The sequence below is a fragment of the Gopherus evgoodei genome, chromosome 8 (genome assembly GCF_007399415.2).
Source record: "Gopherus evgoodei ecotype Sinaloan lineage chromosome 8, rGopEvg1_v1.p, whole genome shotgun sequence".
NCBI lineage: Eukaryota > Metazoa > Chordata > Testudines > Testudinidae > Gopherus > Gopherus evgoodei.
The window spans coordinates 14,468,134-14,486,502 of record NC_044329.1 but is presented as its reverse complement, the minus strand read 5'-3'; the positions used below and the strand labels follow the sequence as shown (position 1 = coordinate 14,486,502).

The following is an 18,369-nucleotide window of genomic DNA, read 5'->3' as shown; positions in this document are numbered from 1 at the left end:
TAACCAAATGCTAGTGCAGTCCATGACCACCTCATTTGGAATCTTTGACTCCAGCTGCCACACTTGTTAAAAATAATAAAATGGCATGTAATTTTAAACAGGCCAGGATTACCCACACATTTGATTATGCTTAAGCATAGGATAAGTGTTGGGCATTAAATTGCTCAAGGGATTAGTAACAGAATATTGAGCCAATTGCCTGGAGGTGACCTGTGAAGTTGAGATGATGGTCTCAAACTGTTTCCTCGTGGACGAGTTTTCGGGGAGCAAGAGACTACTGTTACAGTTGGCATCTCTGCGGCACGGAGACTGACTCCTGCCCTCTCAGCCCTCAATATTCACTTCAGTCAGAAGTGGAGGCATATTGATGGACCAGCAAAGGGACGTCTTTCCTGGTCACTGCTCCTGCTTATCTTGTAAAGACTTGCAGAAGTTAGACAACACTGAGAACAAAGCTGACAACTTTCAGCAGTGCTACATTAACTTTAAAAAAACACCTGGCAGTTGAAAAAATATGCAACCATCTAATATTCTAGGCGAATGCACTAATATTTTTATAGCCTGAGTTCAGGACATCAGCAGCAATTCAGGCTGTTGTCCATAAACAGTCATAAACTGAGAGAGTTAATTTCTCTAGATCCATTTTTCATCAGTGCGATGGTCCCTTTGTTTCTGAGGATTTGAGTAGCCTGGCTATCGGATGGATAGTTCTCAAGCAATGGCAGCTTAGTGTTGTTTTTGGATAGTTGGTTTCTTACACTGTCCCCATCGCAGTGAAATCTGAGCACCTACTATGGCAGACAAAAGAATAAAATGCATGTCTTCTCTCTCTCTCTCTCTCTCTTTCTCTTATGCACACCCACCCCTTCACACTGCTTGGCTTTGGTCCAATACACTAGGTCCCCTTCAAATGGGATTTTTCTACTCTACTCTCATTTTTGGTGCTTCGATCACCTGCCTCAGGAAACTCGTCCTTCCTGCATTTGCTGAGAGTCTGACTTTTGGAGTCCTACAGCCTTCCAGAGCCTTCTCCCTGTTTTCTTTCACAGACTTTCTCTCTCTTTTATTTCAGGCCTCTCTAGTCAGTCAGGATGCAGCTTGTACCAGGGCCAGCCTGAGTTTGGTTACGTTCCCCTCTCCCAGCAGCTCTGTTACTTCTGAGGTGTTGGAAATGCTAGCTTTTCTGTGTAGTCCAGTCTGAGCTCTGTTAATGGAGACCTCACTTCTACAGCAATTCTCCTTTGGGGCATGGTGAGACATTTTATCCATGTGGGGATCAACAGCTCAGAGACCAGAGTCCCTTACCTATACAGGCAGGAGAAGAAACCTTCCCCCACACTCATTCACCCTGACCTGTCCATGTGTGTTTGCAAAGGGTTCATCCCATTGATTCTGGCTTCCCTTTAAAGATTCAATTATTTTTATTTTCATCTTGTTCTGTTTAATCCGTGGTGGAAGAAGCAAAAGTCCTGCTTGTGCCCTGCCCATACGATGAAGAGTTTATGGAGCCAGTGACAATCCATTGTAAAACCCTCAAGGGGTTTAGCAGGATCGGGCATTGCTGGGGCAGGTTGGGGAAGACGATTTAGGAAAGAGCCTGCTGCAGATGTACGTGGTAGAAGCCCAGAAGCAAGGCCACTGGAGTGAGAGCTGTTTCATAGTGGGTCTTCAGTGTATATCTGTCTACAGCTGAGTCTTGTCAGCAATTTGTGCATAAGAACTCTGGCCAGGCGATGCAAAGACCCCCTTTCCCAGCTCCCCTTTCTGGCAACTTTGTGCATGGCAGAGATTTGCCAGCGGCATTTTATCTAGAGACTCGATTTGCTGCACTATGTACATTTGGGAAGAAAGAGAATAGGTTTGAAACTTCTGTTTGTGCATCTTCTTGAATTCTGTAGTTACCTCTTTATTCTGGGAAATATGACTTGAAAATGCTTGAAATATTTTACTAGAGCACAAGTGGGCCTATTCCCTTGTTGCATAATATCTAGCAATTTGTAGCATCTAATATTTCATTGACATTCAAATTCCATAACTACAGAGAGGAGGTGCATTACCGATACTTGATCTCATAGTCCAATGGGTTAAACATAAGCACATGCTGGACTCTAAAATTGCATGTTCCAAAATTTGTCAGTGTTCTGCGTTTTACAGATGATTTGCTACTTGTAAGCTGCTGACAGACGGTATCTGAAAGATCTTGAACATTTGACCTCTTTTACTTCACAGGTTCCTTAGTTCATTTTGCGTTCCACTGCAAAGATCAAATGTCTGTTCCCCTCTAGTATTTAAATTAGGAAACTATAATTTCAAGACGGATCTCATCAGCGGATCTGGGAAAAGCTACTATGCTGAAAATATTCAAGTGCTAGTGAAGAGAAATGATTAGGTTTTGCAAAATGCTCATTTAATACACAGAAATTTTTCCCTTTACATAAATGCATTTAATATACTTCTAACCTGAAGTAAGCCTCGTTATTACCACATCTTCTTATGGGAACTTGCAACATCTGATGGAAAATGTAAAGCTGAAATGTGGTTTGCCTGCACAAGCTGCTGTAACCCTGTGGATTCAATGTGGTTTTTTTAATCACATGATGCCTGGGACATTGTTATTTGTCAGAGATAAAATGCAATTCTAGTTCACGAGTTCCTACTGAAGTCATATGATTATCGTTCACATGTTCCAAGCATTGTGTACTCGGCGTAAGCCAAAAATATGAGCCACTAGCAAATCTACACACTGCATGACTTCAGCGTGCTCCCCATAAGGATTGGTTTGTCATAATGAGAGGTGGTTCCTCTGAGAGGGAACTTGTGCTAGTGGCTCAGGCACAGGTGTAGGGGTCAGGAGAATGGGTTTCCATTCCCAGCTCTGCCACAGACTCACTAGTTTGTCTATACGTTTTTCCTTAACCTTCCCCACTGGAGTAGCTTCACTAGTGGTAGCAACAGTGAAAACACTAGTGTGGGCAACTTGATGGAAAAATGTTAGTGAGCACATGAGCTCTGTCTATATCTGGGGCCAGATTATAGCAAACTGGTGGCCTCCATACACCACGATATATGGAGCCCCACACTCCACTTGCACTGGCCCCTACCCTGCCCAGGAAGGGAGAGGCAGAGACATTGTGCTCCTTTCTCCCTCTGCTTCACCTCCCCTCCCCCAGGAGCAGCAGGGGACCATCATCTCCCTGCACAGGGCCAATGGTGGGAGTAGGAGTAGCAGGGACCTAGTACTTATCCTGGTAGCTGGCATGTATCTGCTCGGATGAATGGGCTGGGTCTCCCTGCACTTTTTTCCTTCTGCCAGCTGACACATGCACAGAGCCCCCTGCTGGGGTGGTGTTGGCAGGACGCCCATCCCATTGAGATGCCTGGGGCAATTCACACCTGTCAGAGCTGTTGTTTCTGGCCCTTTGCAGACTCTGCTTACACTTGGGTTGAATTTTCAGGCTTTTCTTCACAACCGTTAGAGTTAAAAAGTTGAATTTTTAAAATTGTCATCTCCATCTATGAAGTGCTATGCCAACCAAAAGACTGTATAAACACTTACTAGTATGTACATTAGGTGGGGAGAAGGCAGGTGAAATCTATTGTTCCTCTCTCTGTATTCACCCCTTTCTCTGCCATCCAATCTCCTGCTTCTGTGCCCAGTAATTATTCTCTGTAAAACTTCAAAGCAGCTTCAATGCCTGGAGTTTTTTAAGAAAATGAACAAGGAGTGTTGTGTTAGCTCTCAGTTCAGTTTTCTAAGTAAAGCAGCCCAACCTCCTTCCCTGTAGCCAGTCTGGAGGAGAAATAAATCGTTCTGCTTACTGTTTGCCTTGGCGTATAATCTTTTTGCTGCTAAATACGCTTCCTAAACTGGGAATACAAGACCAGATAGTTCCAGTACCATTAAACAATGATTTTAGGGATGTGAAAACTAATGACGGGCATGTGGTCTGTGTTTCAGAAACTCTGTAGTGATGCTCAGGTGAGAGTCTTTGGAAAATGTTGCCAGCTGAAGCCTGGAGGAGACAGTTCCTCTTCATTGGACAGTTCCATCAATTCATCTTCCTTGTCTTCCGATACGAAGGAACAATGCCCAAAATACCAGGTGAGAATCCTTTTATATCAGAGGGGTATCCGTGTTAGTCTGGATCTGTAAAAGCAGCAAAGAATCCTGTGGCACCTTATAGACTAACAGATGTTTTGGAGCATGAGCTTTCGTGGATGAATACCCACTTCATCAGATGCATGTAGTGGAAATTTCCAGGGCAGGTATATATATGCAGGCAAGCTAGAGATAATGAGGTAGGTTCAATCAGGGAGGATGAGGCCCTGTTCTAGCAGTTGAGGTGTGAAAACCAAGGGAGGAGAAACTGGTTTTGTAGTTGGCAAGCCATTCACAGTCTTGGTTTAATCCTGAGCTGATGGTGTCAAATTTGCAGATGAACTGAAGCTCAGCAGTTTCTCTTTGAAGTCTGGTCCTGAAGTTTTTTTGCTGCAGGATGGCCACCTTAAAGTTTGCTATAGTGTGGCCAGGGAGGTTGAAGTGTTCTCCTACAGGTTTTTGTTTTTGTATATTGCCATTCCTAATATCTGATTTGTGTCCGTTGATCCTTTTCCATAGCGACTGTCCAGTTTGGCCGATGTACATAGCAGAGGGGCATTGCTGCTCTTTTATATTATTTCAATCTTGTCAAATTTTGCAACAGATGTATTGTATGTTTTAATATGCTTAAAATTAGAGACAGCCTGAGGCAGGAGTTTTTCTTTAAGGTTAGACTAAGGTCGCAGTTCGATCGTGAATCGAGACTAGGGTTTTGGGTTCCAGGGCACTAAAACATGGCAAACTGTTCTCTCAAGAGCGCTGCCTTGAATGGCAGAAGTATCTCCAGAGTAGGAGAGGTCTGCCCTTTTGGGCCATATCTGAACAGGACCTGGACAATAAGTCCCATCTGTGAAATGAGACTTGGGAGTGGACCCATAATGGTAGGTTGGGACATTTTTGTTCCTTTGAGTATTTGGACCTCTATGGGCCCTTGTCTAGTGACAGACCCTAGGCTTCATGATATTTTTAAATATTCTGAATTACAAATATATTTAAAGTCAAATGTTCTATGTCAGGGGAAACTTGAAAAAAAAAAAAAGGTAATGTGGCAACGTACAGCTGTAAATCTGTAGATGAAGGCTATGTAACAGTGCTATATAACTTGAGTTAATTTTTACAAAAGTGTGGAGGTTTTGGTTACAAGAGTAGCCAGAGTCATCTGACACGGATATATTTCTGTCATCTCAGCTTCCATGGATCACAAGCATTTTATACTCAGCCATCCTAAAATAGAACTGAGCCTTTATACCCTTTGTACCCTTTGTAATGAATTAATTGCGTGTTTGAGGGAAGTTGCCCCTTACACATCTTATTTTGAGGTACAGAACTACTGATGTCTTAACCCATTGGTGATATAAATGAACAAACTTTCTGCATTGATTTTATCCATCATCACATTAGCTGTTGCTATATTTGACCAGAAATGTATTCCCTTTGTCTTTTCTTTCCCATAGAGCTCTTCTCCATAGTTTCAATAAGGTGACTGAAGTCCTATTTGCCCTTTCGCCCTTCTTGGAAGGGTATTTTGTGTGGTTTTGAAAGGAAGAGCTGTTCCATTTCTCTTGGTGTGCTTCCTCTGGCACAACATAACCCCCACGGTGTCCTATGTAACCAAGAGAACATTATGCTCCCCAATGTATCCACCTACAGCTACTTATTTCTCTTCTCAATTGGGCAGGCTCTGTACAAACACTGATTAGCATTGGAGAATATAGGTGTGATATATAATATATTATGTGCAACCTTTGCAGTTGGAAAGTAGAAGTCCCAATAACATAATGCTAATAGCACATTTTATGATAGTTTTATTTAAATATATGTGACTATGCTGTAGGTGATTTAGAAGATGAAATATGGTGCTTTGTCCCAGGCTACTGTGTGGAATTCTGATTATGTCCCATCTAAACCACTCACAGATGTCACTAGAATACATTCAGGTGCTTCTAAGTAAGGTCTGATATTGCTAATACTTGTAGATGACTTCCCACAATAGAATGTACTGTACCTGGTAGTATTCGCAGGATCTTGCCCTAGTATTTTTTTCTCACATCCAGGCTGAAGGTTTGTTTGATCATAAGATCTGGGTTTTACAACTGTGTTGCAATTCTGTTTACATGTGTAGAAGGTTATTTTGTGCAATATGTGCAGTAAATAGAAATTTAAAATGCTATAAATTTACCAGTCAGAAATGGGCTTTTCGAATCATGCAAATATTACTGACTCTAATATGTTAATGTATAATTACAAACACTTGCAATTTATTTATGATCTGGTTTTATGTGAGCTCAGAAATTTGAGCAAGGGAATTGGTTTGTTTCCAAGTTGTCATTCCCTAGAGTCATGCCCTTTTGCCATACGCTCTTCAGTTATTACTCATACGAGTTTTTAATTTTTAACTCCTTTTCTTGGCTGATCGCACTTCACTTTGGTCTTTGGTGACCTCTGTTTTCTAGAACTTGGAGGCCCAGGTGGTTGAACAGCAGCAAGGTTCTCACAATAAATGTAGGCATCTGTGGTAATGCAAGGTAGAGTCATCCTCATTAGGCACATATGAAGGCCTAACCAAAGTAGGGCATCTCATCAGGATCTTTGTCTTTGGCAGTGCCTCTTCCCGATCTTGCAGAGGAAAGACAAACCCCCTGTAATTAGGTTTGAAATGAGCAGATTTTCACTTTTCATGATTATTTTATGATAATAATAATAATAAATAAATTTGTGTCTAAGTCTTTTCCCCCCAGTTTATATTGACTTAAATTTTTACACTGGCAGAAAATTAAAACCAAGCAAATGCTCAAACGCTTTATACTTATTCAAAACATAAGAACTCCTGCAATTTATATCCATAGATAAAAATCATCATAATTGGGCTTAATAGTTTGTAATGATCATTATTCAGTGTTCCATGTACAAAAGTACTTTGTAAAGAAGCACTTTTTTAGAGCCACACTCAGTTTTTTTAGGCTCTTGGGTGATATTTACTGATTAAAATCTAATCTGTCCTAGACTATCTACAATGCACCTGGCCAATTAGGCAATATGATACCATGGGAGATGAGGATGGGAATTTATCCATGATCTTGGTAGTGATCAGTTTTTGCTGTGACACGTGAAGATTAATAGTCCTTGTAATTATATCTTCATTTTTATAGTGGTAGTTGCTATTTTTATTCATGTCCCATCTTTTTTGAGCTCCTGGAGTGATAGTGAGTTGCTGAAGTTAGGTATTCTGTTGAAATATTATGACCTTAGTAATGGATCCTTTTTGCAAACTGCTTTGACAATTCAAAGAGCTAAGCAGTGGAAAGTGTTATGTTTTAAATAAGTTATCTTTGAGTTTCATAGTATCTCCTTGTTCTTGTTTTGATAGGTAGGGTAAGTAGAAGAATCCAGTGGCCTTCTTTACATATTCGTTATTTCTGGGGAGGATCTGAAGGCCTGGATTCTGTTTCTGATTCTGCCATTAGCTCACTCTGTGACATTGGGAAAGTCGTTTAGATTTAGGCCAAACTTGGTTGTCACCTAAATAATTAGTCTAACTTTTCCCAGAGAGTGTGCAAACCCAGCTCCCATAGATTTCTATAGGAGCTGTGCATACTTAGTACCCTGTGAATATCACCACACTGAAGTATCTAATTTTAGGCACCCACATTTGCAAATGTTGTTCTAAAGTCTTTGCTCCACCATCTGGAGTTGACAAAGTCAAAGGATGTGGCTTGTTGTTGTTTTGCCTAGTGCCCAAGCGCAGCAGCTCTGAAGTGTCTGAGCTCCAGGAGTCCTTGAGGCATTTAATTTAGTCAGGGTCAGGCGCAGCTAGTGGGGAGCCAGAGGAACTGCCGGCAAAAAAAGAACATGAGTACAAAAAGTGACCCTGCTTACTTATGAATTTGTTTGGAAAGACAGCACATAGATGAGAGGAAAGAGTGGCATGAGTTTCTATCAGCTGCAAGAACATCTTCGGTTGATTGGCCTGGGTAACTTTTTAATTTTAGTCTGCAGATTTTTGCTTGTTGTGTGCAGTACTTTATATAGCATATGATGTTACGTGACATTCCTCCTTTGTGCTCAATCAGTATCGCTTATGGCAAACTCTCACCTGTCAAGTAACGGGAAATCCATGATTACTCATGGCGTCATGTGCTCTTTCCTCGTACTGAAGGAGGCAATCAGCACAATAACAATAGACAGAAGTATGTCAAATGCAAAATATTATGCACAGGTAATTGAGTCAACCCTTAACTTGTCAAGAAGCCATTGGTCCAGCCTGTCCAAAATCCATGATCGCCATAGAACGATCAGCAGTAAATGTATAGCTCTTCTCACTCTGATGATCACATACGAGAAAAGTTTAGTCTCTAAAGCCCTCATTCAGGAAAGCACTGAAGCTCATTCTTAACTCTGGGCATTTGTTTAAGTCTCATTGACTTCTGTAGGGATGCTTTTTGGTTTGGGACCCATGACCTGATGTCTGTGTCTTTATACACATGGTATTACGCCCGCAGAGATGGATTATGGCCAGGCTTCTATTTGGATCAATGGATTAAAAAGAAGGGGGAAGGGATAGCTCAGTGGTTTGAGCATTGGCCTGCTAAACCCAGGCTTGTGAGTTCAGCCCTTGCGGGGGCCACTTAGAGATCTGGGGCAAAATCAATACTTGGTCCTGCTAGTGACAGCATAGGGCTGGACTCAATGATCTTTCAAGGTCCCTTCCAGTTCTAGGAGATAGGATATCTCCATTTATTTATTTTTTATTTGAATGTGTTTTGAAAACAGCAATTAATTATTATTTTCAGATACTCACAATTAATTGGACTTTTAAACACCCAGATACTTCTTATTTTGAAATATTTACAAATATTTTAATTTATAGAAAAACCCTTTCAGTTCCCCTTTTAGAATTCCTACTTCATTTTAAAATCGTATTTCCTCACTATGTGCCATTCAGGGGGCACCGTATTTGTCCTCTGAACACCCCTCTGCTGGAACCTAGAAAAAAAACAATTGCTCAAACTCCTAAACGTTACATATACAGTAAAACCTCAGAGTTAATGAACACCTCGGGAATGGAGGTTGTTCGTAACGCTGAAATGTTTCATAACTCTGAGGTTCTACTGCACATTGTGAGCCTGATCCAAAGACTCTTGAAGTCAATGGAAAGATCTCATATGAACTTCAATGAACCATTTATTAGGCCCTAAGGAAGCAATTGAACAAACTCTGTGAGCCTTCGCTTTTATATTTGGATTATTTGGGAAACAAGAATTAACATCCCTTGATTTCTCTAATATGCAAAGAAGGTAGGTAAGCATCCCTACTCGTACCACACTACAATAACTTCTTTGAATGTTCCGTCTTCGTCTTTGGCTAAAAAAGATTTTCCAAACCCACATGTTTTTCAATAAGTACTTGTATACTGTGTTGCTATTGCATTTTCTCCATAGGATAGTCCATGGTTTCTTTATTATATTCTATAAGTCAGTTTGTTTTTCCCCATGCATTGACAGACATTATATCTGGTATTACTATGGTGTAGGCCTGTCTGATATTAGTGAAGTGTTGAGATTTGTATGTGATATGAATTATATTTACTAAAAGTAATTTGAGGAAATAATTTCTGTAAAAGACACACACACACACACACACACACACACACACACACACACACACACACACACACACACACACACACACACAAAATTTAGAACAGTACACAACCACCTCCTCTCATCTTCCTTCCTGATGGGACTGACCTTAACCCTGATGAACACTCTGCTGGCTGAGAACCTGTTTAGATTAATGTTAGTGAATGCCATTGCCTGCTGCTTAATCATGAAAGTGTACATTATCCTTTATAGCGACACATTCAGCTGGTGCCAGGTGATTTAAATCTTTCTTAACCATGTGTTAAATATGTGTGAAATTCTGAACTGTGGTATTTTAAGGCAGAAGTTGCCAAATGAAGATTAAAAGGAGATGGAATGCAGCAAATCAGAGCTAGTCAAATTATTTGTTACAAATATAGCCCAATTTTCATAAGTGCTCTTACTGTTGTAAATAATAAAAATAATTTATATTGCAGTAGAGTCAAATAGTCCCAATTAAGGCCTCATTGTGCTGGGCACTGTACATGATTATTGTTATTAGCATATAAGCTCTTTGGGACAAGGAAGATGACAAAGGGAAGTCTAGTTCTATGTGTTTGTACAGTGCACAAACAGGTCAATAGGACTCCATTCTTGGTTGGCCCTTTGGTACAACATAACAAACAGGATTAATAAGAATAACTGAACAGTTTGTGTTGCAGTAAGGTTTTACCTGAGTAGGACACAAATCCAGCTGCAGAATCCAACTCTTTTATCCGAGCGTGGGACTGGCACTGTTGCTAAGAGTGGCAGAGTTAACCTTACTGCAACAGACACAGCTCCGTTAAGCCATTACTTGAGGACTGTAGGTGCACATAGAACTCAAAACCCAAGTATGACAGATCTCGGTGAAGGCCAAAAGGAAGCTGAGAACTGGAGACACTGAATCCTGACAACCAAATCTGTAACAAGAGTAGGCATATTGAATGTATTTACTATGTGTAGTACAGAAATGTTGGCACAAGTGACACGAGAAATGAAAAAATACCATCTGAACATGCTTGGTGTCAGTGAGATGAGGTAGGCGGGAGTGGCAAGATGGTGCTGCAATCTTAAGCTGAGGAGGAGGAACCCATGAAAGAGGTGTAGGAATTATGCTGGATAATATCACAGTGAAAACCCTGCTGGCTTGGGAGCCAGTGAATGATGGAATAACAACAGCCAGGATGTGAACAAAACGTGTACAATAATCCAAGACTCTGTCTACACTAGAATTTATGTCAGTTTAATTTATGTCATTCAGTGGTGTGAATAAGCCACCTCCCTGAGTGATATAAGTTACACTGACCTGAGTGTTGGTTTAGACAGCGCTACATCGGCAGGAGAGCTATCATCAGTTTGATGATAGATGACTTCCATGCACAAATTGTCAACAACTCGATTGGCTGGGAAGGTGTCCTGGGCACAGCAGAAGGCATCCAAACTTATAATGATGAATGGCTCTTGAATCTCTGTGGCTCAAACACCGTAAAGAGAGGCCATGTGTGTATCTCTAAGAGGTGAGCGTCTTCTTTGAGGGATGTCAGAGTCAGCAGAGGAACAGATGTTGGCTCAGATCATTATCTCTGAGAGGCCACGTTACAACTTTAAACTCCAAAAAGACCACAAAGATGGACAAAAAGAGTGTTACAGCAATAGAGAAGTTCCAGGACAAAGAAATGCAGATCAGATTGCATTTAGCAACTGTTCCAGTATTTTACAGAACCAGACTGATGGAAGTCTGGAAGACAGATGGTCAACCTGGAAGAAGATAGTAGTCGAGACAGCAGAGGAAGTAGTGGGCCTCCGAAGAGAGCAAAAGTAAGGTGCATAAATTATTACATCTGGAACATGGGCAGCAAATGACGAACAGAAAACCCTGAAGGCAAAAAAGGAATTGTGCAAGACACAGGCAGAACTCTTAGAGGCAGATGCAAGATGCAGAGGAAAGGACAAAGAAATAAAGAAGAAATTCAGGTAAGATAGAAATGTCTGGTTCAGAAGAAGGCTGCAGATGCAGAAGCAGCAACACAAGAGACGAGATTTCAGGTAGCTCTATAGAATAGTGAAAGACCTCTTAGAAAGACTAGGTCATCACAGGTGATGCCCATCAATGACTGTCGTGGACAGATGTTGAAAATGCACGAAGAACAAGCCAGGAAAGAAAGTTTCCATTCAGATTAAACTGTCCAGAGCCAACAATCATGCACAGGTTTGAGTGAAATGCCAGTGCTAAGTTAGAAATAGAAGATAACACCCAATGAAATCAAAGAAGTTATCAGAGGCCTCAAACAAGGGAAATGCCTGATGTTCACAGAATTCAAGCAGATGTACTGAAGGCAGGAGGGAATATTCTGACTGAGCAGCTAATGAAACTCTAACAAAATATAGGTAAAAGAACAAGTGCTATAGGACTGGAAAGATGGTATTATTGTGGCATTATGAAAAAGGGTGATCTTATTCAGTGCATGGTATCACCTGGGAAGAAGTACCGTAACTAGTGAGGGACAGTAATCAGTGGAGGAACTGAGAGCTCACAACCTAAATATAAGACACGAGACACAGGTGGATACAACGGATGTGGGAGGAACACAAGATAACGGTGACACAATTATTGTTAGTGTAATAAGCAGAAGACACAGCACACCCACTGCCTTGCCTTTGTCAAATATCTGGTAAATGGCAGAGCGAGATTTAAGGAGAGCCTTTGAAGCAGGACAATATAATGTCTGTTTGGATTTTTACGAGGAGCTCCTCCTAGTGCTAAGGGGTGGCCTGGGCAAAAGCACTAAGGTGTTTTGAGGGACGATTGGACTGATGAGTGATAAAGGCTGGCTGGCATCATTGGCAAGGCCAGGCAGGAGGGGTGAAGGCTTGATTGTACCTAAAATATTATGGATAGGGTGGGGCTAATCCATGAATGGCCTTAAAAGTGAAGACCTAGTTTTTGTTTGCAGTGGAAAAGGGAGAATCAGGGGAGGGGGAACAGTCTGTGACCACATTTCAGCTGACTGTGAACTGTTTTTGTTCAGCAATTTACTATTCATTATTCAGTGGTCACTTTAAGTCACCTGATATTTTTGTCTGTTCCTTGTCTGGATAGTTGAAACTTTTTAAAGAGGAAAATAATGAATTACAAATAACTTACTGCTAATAAAAAGATTCAGATGGAAGATGATTTTACTAAAGTTTGTGAGACTTTCGGTATTTGTGAACTGTTTCACAAATACAAGAGTGACTTTCTGAATACTCCTGAACAACAACTCGTGAGATTGTACAAATAACTGTGAATCAAACTCAATACTTTATTTGAGCATAATTACTAATCCCTTTTTGCATCACTTGGTCACGTCTAGAAATGCTTTCTGTACTATTGTGTAATATTTCATAGACTACTTAGGTCTTCTAATTTTCTTTATAATTACCTATGTTGCAAACAGGAGAAATCGTAATTGGGAAGATAAGTTGTATAGCAATCTGTTGGAGTTGTACATTTTTATAAACAGGTTGCATTTCATACAAACCTGCCTGTGGCTGTAGAATTCTACCCCTTAATCTAGGCCTTGAAATTGGGGACTGATCCCTTATCAATTCTTGAGACTTCATCACACTCCACTCCACCCCTTATGACTCAGCTGTATCTTCAGTAACACCTGCCAGCAGCCAGTACTGAAATGCACAGCACCTCCCATAGAGATAGGTTTGTTCTGTTAATTGTACTGATTGGTTCAGTCCTCAAACCTACCTTAAGATTGCTTCTTGGACTAGAACTTACCTCAGCCAATCATAGGCTTTTAAATGGCCTACACCATGGTGTGTTGCAAATGTACCTGATATTTGCATCCATCAGAGCAAAGCATTTTTTAATATTTTTCCTTGTTTCTGTGCTGTCTTAATTAAAAACATGCTTTTGAAATGCTCAAGTACATAACAAAATAATTAACTGATTTGTTCTGCAGGGTTCTCGATGCTCTTCTGATGCCAATATGCTTGGGGAGATGATGTTTGGCTCTGTGGCCATGAGCTACAAGGGTTCTACGTTGAAAATTCACCAGATCCGGTGAGACTCATTCTGTCTCTTTTTTGTTTTGTTTTTGTTTTTTTTTAAACTGATGTCTTTTTCACAAGATTCTGTATTGGGATAAAATTGTTATTCAGCTGAATGTTCCCAATGCAGAGCAGATGAAGTTTCTAGGTTCAGGTACAAATAGTATTTATCCTGATAATGTTTTTAGACATATAATAATGCTCGGCTAATTGTTGTGCTATACATTTAAGCCTTTAAAATCTGAAGGGATGTGAATGGAGAAAAAAGGAAGTCTTGGGACAATAGTTCTGTACTGATCTCTTCCTTTTTTGTCTTATAGCTCTCCTCCTCAGCTTATGCTTAGCAAGGTTTTTACAGCTCGAACTGGAAGTAGCATCTATGGAAGTCTAAACACGTGAGTACATTAGAAATAGTATCATTGAGTCGGAGTAACTCAACCTAAGCACTACCTGGAAGAGAATTCTGAATCATGCCCGAGCCTCACAATTCTTTTTTCTACATCACAAGGAACTTTGTATTGTTTCCTGTGGCTTGCCTGTCCACTGTTTGCTTGTGGTCATCTCCGCCTCACCTTGCCTTAAACAAAGGGATGGACTGTTCCTTCAGAGCAGGTGTTGACACTTTGGCAATTGGAGACTGATCCTGCAAGGGGCTGAACACTTTTGATTGCTACTGAACTCAATGAGAGTTGAAGGCACTCAATAACTTCTGTTGGGACTGAGGTGTTCCAGAGTGGGTCTGTCTTTGAGCTACTTGCTGCTCAGTTTGCATGTGTTAACTGTACAGCTGGCCTGGCTTTGTGAACACTATTAGGTGGCAAAGGTTTTTCCATAACTTTAATGAAAGCCTGCACTAGTTGCTAGTCTGTCCCATTCAGGCTATCAATGAAATCAGACAGCACTGTACCAAAATGTGAATTACTGATTTTGTTGTTTTGTTTTGTTTTTTTTTTTAGGTTGCAGGACAGTCTTGAGTTCATTAATCAGGACAGTAATACATTAAAGCCAGACCATAGTACAATTATGAATGGACTCCTTGGAAACATAGGTAATTAAAAGCTTATTTTCTTTCTTAGTGTCTTTAATTGAATAAGCACTAGATTTTCAAACTGTTGTGAAAACTTCCATGTATGAACATTTATTGTGCAGCTAATAAAACCCACTGAAACAGTAGCAAGGGATTTTATAGAAAGAAACCTTGGCATGGATTTGGGGAGAGTCAGCCATACAGCTTAGGTCTTGGTACAATTGGAGACTGATCCAACTGATCCAAGCCACAGGACACAGAGCATTTTTTCCATCTTGGTTAAAGGTTTAAATACAACCTAAATCAGGAAACACCAACATAAGCACCACTTTCCCTTAATTAGTTGTTTAATTTTCAAGCCAAGGTTCTATTGTATTTAGAATAAACTTGCCTGGAAAAAGTTAATTTTAAAACATTAAGTGTTCAGTTTCCAAGATTATCAGTGGACATACATACTCTTCTGCTCTAGCATTCAGACCTCTGAGGCTAAGTGAATGTCATGTTACCACAAAATGGGGTTTTGGCTTCCAAATAACGGCATCAGTTCTTGGGAACAAGGGACTATCTATGTCCTCATGAATCTCAATGGGACGACGTTTGTGCTTAAATTTAAACATGTGCTTGAGTGCCTTGATAGATCAGAAATTAAGAAATTCTTTTAAAATCAATTTTTATAGCTGAAACTGCAGAAATGAACCTGCATTAAAAAGGTTCAGAAACATCAACAGATGTTTTTTCCTCCTTGTTGTGGCACACGTTTCTTTAAAACTTGCATCGTCATTTGCAAGCTAATTGAGGTATAATAATTATAATGGGCTTGTGCTACTTTTCTTGCCAGTAATTCATTTACAAAGGAAGCCTTGTAAAGGGGTTTGAGACTGTTGTCCATTAAATGCATCCACGTTTGCATAATGTGGAAAGTCAAAAGTTGTATGTCCTTCTCATTACTCAGTATTTCCTTTGGGCCTTGTGTGAGATTTTTTTAAAGTGCCTAAGTGAGTTAAGAGCCAAAATAAAGAAGTTCCTAACTCAGGCACGTTTGAAAATCTCACCTTTCCTCTGCAATTTGTAAGACAGTGGCTTTTGTCTGGCAAAATTGTTAGTATGCCAACCCTCACCTTCTTGGCCCTCCCAAAAAAAATCCACAGGGAAAATTAAAACTTGAGTATTGTCACTGTTACGATTCAGTGATTTAAGTGTAGCAAAGCATCATAATGATGGCCTTCTACAGCAGCAGAAAGAAGGAAAATAGCTCTCCTAGTGTGCTACTATAGGAGGTGGCAGTACATCAGTTGGGAGTCACAGAGGTACGCAGTTAACAAATGACAGAGCATTTCAGAAGAAGAAACAAAAATACAGAGACCGCAATGAAACTGCATGAACTTTCAATCCTTTCATCAGTGTTTGTTTACAGTTCCCACTTCAAGGCGGAGGGAACAATGGGCAAGACAGGGCCAAGAAGTTAATCTATAACTGGAGCATTTGTAATAACTAAATTAAATTTGAAAAAAAAAGCTTCTAACTCACTGACTCTTGCCAGCTCGTGATATAAAAAAGTTTGTGTGTTTTTGTTGGGGACTGTTTACACACTGCTCTTTTCATACAAGCCTGCTTTTTTTTTTTGCTTTTTTTTTTTTTTAGCTAGTCCCTAAGTCATTTAAAGAGAAGGGAAGGGAGCTTTAGTTGAAGTGCAGCCTTCTGAATTTTTTTATTCAATTTACATGGAAAACTTTGGGTGCACAATAGCTTCCCAAATTCAGCTTTTTGTTGCAGCTGGCAATTAACTAATTAAAAATGTCAGTATTATGTTTTATTTTATTACGTATGTAGAACAAGTATAACATATTTCCCTGATGTAACTTACCGGTCAATAATGAATTTTTCTATGGTTTTAAAGTTAAGGTTTATTTTCTGTTCACCATTCTTGTGACTAATCTCATGTATTGACTCTTAATTTTCATGAGCAGTGATTCTGACCTGTAATTTTTCTCACCACTCTATTAAACTTCATTTATTCATGCTTTTTTTTTTCATCTTCTTGGGAGGTAGAGTACTCTAGCCACTCCGTCAATTGACATATATTAAAACAGATGTTTTATATCAGGCTAAATTTAATATCTGTGAATAGAGCTAAAGTTTTGAGCTAGTAGGTGTTCCTAACTTCCTACATAAAATAATTATTTGTATTTTAAAAGTCCCTTGTATGTGAGGTAATGTAAAATTGGATCCTGTTTTTAAAAAAAATATTGGAAATACAGTGTTTTAACCATAGGTACTTCAGCTTGGATTGTAACTCTTGCTGAGCGTAAGAGCTGTATTCTTCTGTATCTGCTGGTCTGCATTTATGTTGGCTTATATCTTTTTTTTTTCCCCCTACAGACTCTGCTCTGCTTTACTAACCTCATTCTTTCATATGTATTTTACATTCTGCCATGTAGGTCTTTCACAGCTTTGCAGCCCTAGGCGAGCGTTCTCTGAACAAGGTCCGCTCCGCCTGATCCGGAGCGCCTCTTTCTTTGCAGGTTTGCAGTGTGCTGTATGCATAGTCTAGTTTATGTAACAAAGATGTGTGGATTTGTAGTGTAGCCATGGAAATAAGATACGCTTTAAAAATACAGTTGTGAAATTGGAGGGCATGGGGAAAATGTAAAGTGAGCAGAGATGCCAGCTGTTTAGCTTTTTATCATTTGTAGGAATTTTAAGCACATATCCTAGAGAGCACTACTGATGCCTTAAAAGTTCTGGTCTCTTAATGAGTTTTGTTTTATAGACACGTACCCATTTGCATGGTACATATCTATTTTTGGAGGCAATGTTTGACACTAGTTGCTTTCCAAACTAATTTAGATGTGGACTTGTTTTAACCAAATTTGTAAGAATATGTGTCACTTTTGGTTCATATAAAATGAACAATTCTTATTTTCAGTGGCTGGATCTTACTTCCATGGATGAGTAGCTTTTGTTTCACATATCTGTGAAATATATCACATTTAAGGTTATGATTGAGACACTTCTTTGATCTTCTGTTCACATAAGGACTGGCTGTGAATACAGATGCTGCTCAAGGCTTAGTTGAACAAGCAATTCACTATATGAAGTTTTAATAGTAATCCTTTTCCTTCTGGCTACTTTTGTAAATTATTTTGGAAGAATTATTAATTATGTGGTCCAGACTTGTATATAAAGCTTTTATTCAACCTTGCTGGTTTATACACATCTAAAATCTATATTACTCTTTTTGTCTTTTACAAAGGGCTTTAGCTGCTTGGCTAATACCCTTTTGGTACATTAGAATTTTACTCCAAAATCTTTTTGTCAGAGAGAATGAATGTGGGTCTGGTTCTTTTTGTGTTTAAAATAAAGAAGCAGACTTCAGAAAAATATGTAAAAGTTTTTCAAATAAATGTTTTGGCTTGTTCAGCTTAACAGCATCTCTTGGTGATGGTCTTGCACAGTGTGTTGGAAAATATCTAAATTAATGGAATGAGATGAGCATGATTTGGTTTTGTTAATTAAATGGAACACTAAAAAGAGGGACAGAAAATGTATATTCTCTTGCTAATTAGTATGCCTTATTT

At 39.7% G+C, this 18,369-nt stretch overlaps 1 protein-coding gene across 1 annotated transcript in view; it reads left to right on the top strand.

The window, feature by feature from the left end:
* The window catches only part of FNIP1 (folliculin interacting protein 1), a 92,774-nt gene that overhangs the window by 46,085 nt on the left and 28,320 nt on the right, over nt 1-18,369 (top strand). The window contains 5 exon segments of the mRNA XM_030573059.1: nt 3,959-4,102; nt 13,677-13,777; nt 14,085-14,159; nt 14,721-14,812; nt 17,230-17,313. Of these exon segments, the coding sequence (XP_030428919.1) occupies nt 3,959-4,102; nt 13,677-13,777; nt 14,085-14,159; nt 14,721-14,812; nt 17,230-17,313 (496 nt within the window).